Source organism: Emiliania huxleyi (assembly GCF_000372725.1).
Source record: "Emiliania huxleyi CCMP1516 unplaced genomic scaffold EMIHUscaffold_235, whole genome shotgun sequence".
Classification (NCBI taxonomy): Eukaryota; Haptophyta; order Isochrysidales; family Noelaerhabdaceae; genus Emiliania; species Emiliania huxleyi.
This window is the reverse complement of record NW_005200291.1, coordinates 180,189-189,079: the sequence shown is the minus strand read 5'-3', so window position 1 is coordinate 189,079 and position 8,891 is coordinate 180,189. Positions and strand designations below refer to the sequence as shown.

The window sequence follows — 8,891 nt, the reverse complement described above, 5'->3', positions numbered from 1 at the left end:
CAAGTCAAGCTCGCCGAGCTCTTCAAGGCGGCGCTCGGGGAGCGGCTGCTCCCGCCGGGCGACGGCGTGCTGCGCTCGCCCCTCGAGCTGATGGGCCGCATCCTCCTCAAGGGGCGGGTCGTCCCCACCACCCACCCCGCCTTCAAGGGCTCCTCCGCCGCCGCCGCGCTGCCGCCGCGGCCCGCCGCGCAGGGCTCGTCCGAGGACACCGCCCCCGCGGCGTGCGACGCGCACGCGTCGGTGCGCCAGCTCTCAAACGTCTTTGCGCCGCAGCGGTCCGAGTCGGGGCTCAGCATCGGGTCGCTGCAGCGCGGCGAGTCGAGCAGTTCCAACGGGACGGCCGCCGGCTCGGCTGCCGGCTCGCTGCAGCGCGCCGACTCGAAGGCCTCCGTCGCCGGCTCGCTGCAGCGAGGCGAGTCGGCCGGCTCGGTCGCCGCCTCGCTGCCGCGCGACGAGTCGAGGGACTCGGTCGTGGGCCCGCTGCAGCGAGGCGAGTCGGCGCCGGTGATCGGCTCGCTGCAGCGAGGCGAGTCCACCAGCTCGGTCTACTCCGACTACTCCGTCGGCACGGCCGCGTGCTCCAACTACTCGGGCACGACCGCCGACTCGCCGCGCCACCGCGACGGCTCGCCCGAGCGCCGGGCCGCAGCAGCGGGGGTGGGCGACGGCAAGCGGCGGCCGCGGAGGCCGCGGCCGCGCGGCGCGTCTCGCGTGTGCAGCAAGGCGTCTGCGGCCCTCTCCTACCTCTCCACGGCGGGCCGCTCGGCGGCGGGCGGCGGCGGCAGCGGCAGCACGGTGCACTCGGGCCGGCTGAGCATGGTCTCCTTCGACGACGCTGCGCCGGTGAGCCGGAGCTTCTTTGTGCAGCTCCGCTCGTGCGACGGCGCCCGGCCGCAGCTGTGGCTCCACGGCGAGCGGCGGGCCGAGCTTGCTGCCGGCGGGCAGGCCGCCCCCCCCGAGGGCGAGCAGCAGGAGGCCGGCCCGCGGGGCGACGCCAAGGGCGGCGGGCTGCCGGAGACTGCCGACGCGCTGCTGTCGGAGGTGTCTGCCGTCGGCCCGCTCCCGTCGGGCCGGGCCGCCGCGGTGGCCGCCGCCGCGGCCGCCGTCGAGGAGCAGCCCGAGCTGCTCGAGGTGACGACGCAGGCGACGGCGAGCGGCCGCCACCTCAGCGTCGTCTACCTCGACGACGCGGCGAGTGGGCGGGCCGAGGAGAACGCCGAGCCGGCCGGCGGCGCCACAGCGAGTGGGTCGAGCGCGCCGCGGTTCCTAGACGCGGTCGGGTCAAAGCACTGCGTGTTTGAGGCCCCGAGCGAGGCGGCGGCGGCCGAGTGGGCCGCGGTCATCAACGACGAGCTCTGGCGCTCGGAGCAGTTCAAAGGGCTCAACCGCGACCGCATCTCGCCCGACCTGTCCGAGATCACCCACCTCGCTTCGCGCAAGCTGGCCGCCGCGCCGGGCCACACGTGGCAGCCGACGCAGATGTGCTCCATCAACGAGCGCGAGGCGACCCGGCTGCTGCGCGAGCTCGACTCGGAGCAGATCGTCTCGATCAACCGGACGCGCCTCTGCCGCGTCTACCCGCACTACTCGCGCTACGCGAGCGACAATGTGCGCGTCCGCCGCCGCACACGCAGCGCCGCCGCACATGCAGTGCCGCCGCGTTGCCGCCACGCGTGCGCCGGCCCCGCTGCGGCTCCATCCCCCCCTACCCCTCCCCTCACCCTCCACTCTCCCCTCGCGGCAGGTCGAGCCGGAGCTCTTCGCCAACCTGTCCGCCTCCGGCTTCCAGATGGTCGCCCTCAACCTTCAGACCCCCGACGACGCCTTCGTCTACGCCTCCGCGCTCTTCAGCCAGAATGGCGGCTGCGGCTACCTGCTCGCTCCGCCGCGCTCCACCGGCCTCGCGCTGCGCGTCTCGCTGCTCTCGGCGCGCCACGTGCCAAAGGTTGGCGAGGGGCGCGTGGCCGAGCCGCCTCCTCCGTGGCACGGCAGCGTGCCGCGGCTCGACACAAAGAGCGAGCCGCCCTCCGGCGCCACGGAGGCTGCGGACGTGTACGTCACGATGCAGGTCATCGGGCCGGGCTTCTGCTGCGCCGTCAACCGCAGCGTCGCCGAGGGGCCGGGCGAGGCGGCCGACACCGACGCCGTCGCGAGGCTGAGGGGCCTGCAGCGGTGCGTGTGGCGCTCCTCGACCGTGCTCGGCAACGGCTTCAACGCCGAGTGGGGTGTCGCGCACGCGGATGAGGAGGGGCGCGCGGGCGCGGGCGGCGCGCCGCGCGCTGCCGCGGCCGAGGAGGCCGAGGTGCTCGCGTCTCGGCCCGAGCTGTCCGTGCTGCGTGTGTGCGTGTGGTCCGCGTCGTCGGCGCCCCTCAGCGCCTCCAACGGAGTGCCGGCCGAGTGGCTCGCGCCGTCGACCCTGCCGAGCCTTAAGGAGGTGACGCAGAGCTCGGACACGCTGCTGGCGTACGCCGCCGTGCCGCTGCTCTCGCTGCGCGGCGGCGTGCGCGCCCTGAAGATGATGCACCCGAGGGGCGAGCCGATCGAGCTGTGCTCCGTCCTCTGCGACATCTCCCTCGCCGACGACGCCGTCCCCTTTGACGACCTCTCGGGGGCGGGGTCGACCCCGCCGAGCGCGCTCGTCCCGGCGCGAAGTGGCAAATCGCTCCTGCGCAAGTTCATCATGCGCAGGGGCACATCGTCATCCACGTTATCGTCCTGCTCCGGTGGAGCAGCGGTCGCTCCTGCCGCCGAGGCTTGAGCTTGTCTGTAGTCTACGTATCCGACTCTCCTACATATTTCGGGTTCGCATGGTGTGTGTGTGTGATAGAAAATAACATTAGGTCTCTAAACTGCCGAGATCTCGCGATGTCTCACATTGAGCTGCATATTTCGAGCATCGAGGTGGGCCCCGCGGTAACTGGCAAGGTGGAGGCATTCCGTTCCGTCCGCCGCCTCCGTACTAGCTGGTGCGGCTGTCGTGGGAGTGGGTTTCTGTGCGGTGTGCGCAGAGTGCCGTTGGCGCGGGCAGCGGGGGCACGATACGTAACGTGTCATCGGTCTCTTTGTGTTGTCGTCTTGTGTCTGTACATGCCGTGAAAGAATATGTCCAATTTATCACGAGTCTCCTTCTTCTGGTGTGTGTGAGAGGAGAGGAGAGACAGTGACTGAGAGTGTGGTGAATGCGTTGTGCACACCATATAAAACCTGTCTCTGTAGCTGTGACCTGTGTGTACCTGCCAGGTACCCCCCACGGGGTCCGCTGTGACCTCCCCGCGCGGGCTACAAGCGGCCGGCGGCGGCGCGGCGGCCGGGCGGCCCCGACGCGGCGGCGGCCGGCGCGCGCGGCTTGTTCTGTGGGGCAACATATGTGTGCAAACGCAAAGCGTTAACAATCGGCCCCCCTCCCTCCCCGTCCCGGCAGGCGAGACGCGCCGATCGCGCGAATCGAGGTGGTGCTGGCCTGCCAATGCATGCGGCGCGTCTCTCTCTCTCTCTCTCTCTCTCTCTCTCTCTCTCTCTCTCTCTGTGTGTGTGTGTGTGTGTGTGGGGGGGGGGGGGGGGGGGGGGCCCCCCTTTCCCTTAGGGGGGCGCAAAAACTGGCAAAGAAAAAAACCCTTGGGCAGGGCTTGGAAAAGGGGCTAAAGGCCCTTGATGCACGCGCGAGCAGCCAGGCACACCATCGACGTCAGCCTCCCCCCTGCCGGTCTCGCTCATGCCGCCTCCGCCTCCTCGGCGACAGACGCGTCGGCGCCCACCCTCGCCAGCTCCTGGTTCGGGTGCGCCTCTTCCTCGGCCTCGAATCGAGAGAAGGCGAAGCGCGTCTCGTACGGCGTTGCCACCTTGTACATGGCCGCACTTCCTACAGCCACTTCGACGAGGGCTGGTCAATGCTGGGAGGGGGGGGGGTGGGGGGGGGTGGGGGGGGGGGGAGCCCTCGATGGCGCCCTCGGCCATGGCGCTCGTCTTGAAGCGGCCAGCGCGGCTGCCCAAGGGCGGGTACGCATCGCGCTTCCCCTCGCGCGGTGTTGTCGCGGAGAACGACTGGCCGACGATCCCTAAACGGAAGGTTCCTTGCAGGGTCTCCGGTCGGGCCCTCCTGCCTCCAGTCGCGTCGCGGAGCGTGGCCCGCGCCGTGCGGGAGGGAGCGGGCCGCCGCGTCGCCGGCCGCGTGGATGCTGATGTCAAGCTGGTGCTTTGGCCCGGACTTGCGCCACCCAACGGTGTTGGCCCCGATGGTGAAGGTCCAGCCTCGCACCTGAATGGAACGTTTGTGCAAGGTGCGGCCGTGAGACAACGTGGGCGATGAATGCGTGGGCGGGTGTGGTGATGGTGGCCACCTCAAACTTGGCGCTCGAGTAGTGCGGCTTGATGGAGAGCTCCTCGCAACGGCGGAGCGTGGTGCCGAGTCCAAAGGAGAAGGCGTGACCGCCGCAGGAGCCGGCGATGAAATCGGGGCCGGTGTTGTACTCGGTGAGCCGCGAGGCGATGAAGGAGATGTTGGCCCACTTGCGCTTGGCCCCGCCCACGCGCGCGACGAGGTGCGCTTCGGTGATGTAGGAGCCGTCGATGGTCGTGTCGCGCCACCAGGGCGGCGTGAAGGTGGCGTCCTCCGTCTTGATGTTGAGCGCAATGCCGGGCGCGGAGAAGAAGCAAACGATCGCGTCGTCCTCGCCGCGGTAGTCGGCCTGCCCGCCGTGAGCGAAATGGACGTGCGGGTCGCCGGCAGCGCCACCGCCCCCTTCTCCCTTCTTCGGCACGACGAACATCATGTCCTGACGCCAGCCAGACGACATCTTGAAAGACTGGCCGAATCCGCGCCACACCGCTCCATGCCAGCCTTCGCCAGATAGGCCAAACATGGTGAGGTTACACTTGGCGCCAGGCGAGGCGATCGCGTCGAGACGAACCCCGGCACCCGCGTTTCCGTAGGTGTCTGCCGCGGCACTTCCCGGCAGTGGAACCGCGGCCCCTCCGTCGCAGAGCAGATGCCAGCGCACGTCATCGGGGTAGACCTCTGCCGGACTCACCTGGACGGTGAACGCTTCCATGGGTGGTAGGGATGGGTGAGGCGGCGGCGACGGCGGTGATGGCGGCGGTGGAGGTGACGGAGTGGGCATCAGAGGCCGCGGTGGGGCTGGAGGCTGCGGTGAGGCAAACGGAGGCCAGGGCGGGTCGTAGTAATTTGCGTCCATCGAGAACGGAACTTGCAAAGGGTTGCCAACACCCCCTTCGCGAAGCGTAAAGGTGTGGCCCAGCCCACGCCACTCCGCACCGTTCCAACCATCCTGGTTTGTGCGGTCGGACAAACGGAGTACGCATGGTATGAATGGCCCAGGGCCGCTCGCACCACGGCCGTTGATATAGGAACCACCGTCCGGCGGTTCGCTGAATACGCAGGCACACGTCTCGCCGGTGATCCCTCGGCACGTTGATTGGGGAGACGTAGACGAGAACGGATCACCTTCCCTGCAGTACTCTGATGGGTCACCGCAGCAGGCACGTCTTGTGTAGTCGGGGAGCTCAGAGAAATTCGTTAGAGTTGCCCCACACAGGAGCGTCCACTTTTGGTCGCTTGCTTGATCACTACGTAATCCGTCGGTGACTTCGATTAAGAATGTCCACTCTGATCGGCCCGGCGCCCTTGGTGGAAACGGTGGCGACCGCGGCTGTGGTTGGATGGGTGGCGGCGACGGCGACGAAGGGGGAGGCAAGAACGGCCGCGGAGATCGCGCATGGCACTGTGGCGAGCTCCGCCGTTCAGTCGTGAGTCTCGAGAAGTTCTTCTCCTTGAGGTACACATTCTTCAGGAGTCCCGTGTCCTCATGCACCTGAGCCAGCAGGGTCAGGGTTAGGGTGAAGGTTCGGTGTAGGGTTGGGCTTAGTCAGTCTATATGGCGTGCCAGGAAGTGGCAGTGAAACACAAATTTCCCCCGAAAGGACCTGACTATGGGGGCCACGTTCGGTGACTCAGTTCCCTTCATCGGCAGCCCGGCGTCGAAACAAATCTTGATTGTGGCCTGGCCCCAAGGGGGGATCATGACTGTGTCGCGCCAGGTGTTGACCTGCCCGATTAGCCAGGGGTTTGTATAATCTGGCAGCATAAGGCCTGTACCGCCGTCGGTTCTCCCGAATTCAGTTTGAAAGTAGCCGAAGGTGAAGTTGTTGAACTGACTCTGGACGCCGAGGACGAGAAACGGGTTCACGTGCATGTGGAAAGGATGTGCAAAGGCGTTCGGAGATGCGACCACCCATATCTCGCAGTCGCCGCCAGACAGCGTCATGTCGATGTGATTGACGTCGTACGCCCGCGGCGCGTCGTGCTCAGCCGAGCCGGTGCCAAAGGACCCGACCGTGTAGAGTGGAAACGGGGCAGCCTCTTGATTGAAATTTGCGTCAAAGGTTATTGCGCGCCGCCTCGCCACCTTCCGGTCAGGATCGATTGACTGGCGAGCCGAGCACAGCGTGTGACCTGTCAAATCTCGGCCACGCGTAAAGTACGTTGGCGCATCCTCATCCTCTTCGCCGGTCACCTCAATCACCGCTAGCGCCACACATTCAGGACAACCCGAGATCATCATGTCGTCGTTCATGCTGCCGAGGTTGGGGTTCGCATTGGAGTCAAACGCGTTCGAGAAGCTCTGCAGGAGGTATCTTCCAGGGTAGGGGAACATTACGAGGAGATCCTCCCTCTGGCCCCCGCCCAAGCTCAGATAAGCCTGCAATGCCTGGCGCGTGTTTTGTGAGCTGTTCATCCTGGCCTTGAAATGTTGGAGGTCGGGTGAGTTGATCGCCGAGTCGGCAGTTGCGCCCGGCGTGAATGCGGTGAAGACGTTTTTGGAGGACGCGCCCTCGACATGGGAGAGGGTTGCTCCAAAGCTGGTCCATTCCCGATTCGACGAGCGAAATCGGGGCTGCGTGTAGCTGATGCCATCGCTGGCGATCTGGTGCCATGGCACATAGTCTCGGTAGTCACTCTGGAGCGTCGTGGAGGAGTCTGTTGCAACTCTCTTGATCATGAAGGTGCAAAGCTGCCAACCGGAGGGCACCACAGGGTTGGTCAGTCCGTGTGGCAAAAGGGCGGGCATCTAACAGTCTCTTCTCATCACCACACCTTGCTTGCGGAGATGCATGCAAGCCGCAGCAGAGTCAGTGCCTGCGTCCGCGCATGTAAGGTAGGCCTGAAATCGCCGTTGACAAGCCATGGATGAAGAATCCCGGTGTAGCGCACGTTGGGGTACCAGTCGGTCAAAATTACCGTCGCAGCATCTGGCGAGTCTTCTGCTGGAATCTTGGACATATCTCCATTGAGCTGGCTCGGGCCCCACGGGACAGATGCATAGCGCCAAAGAGTATCAGCGGCGAGGACGGGTAGCACGTCACTCTCATCGAAGGCGAGGCCTTCTTTGTCGGCCATGTGCTTCACGTCGTCGAGCAGAGACGAGGTGCCAGGCGTTTGGTGCTCGCCCACGCGAATCAGGCCATACATGCCCGCCCACGTGAGCATGGAGGATGTGCCGTGGCGGTGCACATGGTACAGGAACAGTCCTGGGCTCTGCGACTCTGCAACTGTCAGTCGGTAGCAGTAGCATTGTCTCGATCTGTTCATGATGTCGGGCTCGATTCCAATCCATGGCGCATCGGGATTGGTGGTCCCCATTGGGTGAAAGAGGTGTGGCTGAACCTCTAGGCCATGTGTATGGATGTTGAAGACGTTGAAGCCGTTCGTGTCTTGTCCCGGAGTATTTTGCTCGTTGAATTTCATCTCATCTGCCGTCGGGACCGCATCGCCCGTCATCACCGGCCTCCCCAGATCAGGCCCGGTGTACAACACGCTGCCAAAGCCCATGCCGTCAAGGGCGCTTCCGTTCGGGTGGGGCTTGTTCAGGAGCTGAATCCGCTTCCACGTTGCCTCGATGATGCCCTCGAACGAGGCGTTGAGTGCCGTGTCAGCATCGCCAAGTTCGTTCCGCACGAGGATGTTGATGGTCTGCCCCGGCAGCACTTCCAGCGCTGGCCCGGGCAGGCCTTCAGTTCCATCACCACCATACTTGGCGCTACCAAAGGGCGAGTTGCCACCGGGCATCGCCTCAAACGTGCGCGTGTGAAAATAGACGTCGCTGGTGCTGATGTGTCGGTCTGGGACATTTGCATCGGGATCTGTCGAGAACTGGATCTTCTTGGAGCCTGGCACCTTAATCTTGCGCACGACTGCCCTGATCCTGTAGTTGACGTCACCTCCACTGCACACGCTCTCCTCCAAGCAGCGGGCCCCGTCCACGTATCCGGCATCGTCCACGAACGAGTCGTCTTTCTCGAAGATGTGTTGGGCGTCTCGATGAGCGTCTTCCTGGAACGTCTCGCTGAACTCTCCCGGTTGGCTTTCGGGGAAGCTGTACGGAATGTGCGCCATCATGCAGGGTGATCGCTCTTGGTACACCCGGGGCATAAACGATCCCGCGATCTCCCCGGCAAACCTTTGCTTGCATGGGTACTCGGGCAAAGGGAAGCCAGGCTTGGCAGACCCCTCCCATTCCGTGCCTTCCCAGAAGGTGGGGTCGAGGTCCCAGTCGGAGGGGTACCAGTTAGACGGGCATTCCTGGCTGTACTCTGACGTGTTGGTGGCCTCGGCAGCGGCGCGCGCCGCCGCTGAGCTCAGGTATTTGGGAGCGCCGTGCCACCCGAGCGGCTTCCCCATCGGCCCCGTCCTCAGAGGCAGTGCCTGCAGGCGCCGAAGGTGCCTCAGCCGTTGCTTGTCGTCTGGCAGCAGCGGCAGCACCACGCCCGCGGCCAGCGCGGCCGACTTGGTCTGGTTCGTCAGGAGGTGGTGGAAGATGTTAATCGCCTCGTAGCACTTTGAATGCCGGGATTGCTCTTCGAGTATCGGTCGCAGG

General features: G+C 65.6%; 1 protein-coding gene across 1 annotated transcript; it reads left to right on the top strand.

Moving 5' to 3' along the window:
• Positions 1-1,410: 1,410 nt before the first annotated feature.
• On the top strand, positions 1,411-3,113 carry EMIHUDRAFT_443371 (hypothetical protein). Its single transcript, XM_005779192.1, has 2 exons — positions 1,411-1,608; positions 1,745-3,113. Exons 1-2 carry the CDS (start codon positions 1,480-1,482, stop codon positions 2,756-2,758), a joined length of 1,143 nt encoding a protein of 380 aa, XP_005779249.1. The 5' UTR covers positions 1,411-1,479; the 3' UTR covers positions 2,759-3,113.
• The last annotated feature ends 5,778 nt before the right edge of the window (positions 3,114-8,891 follow it).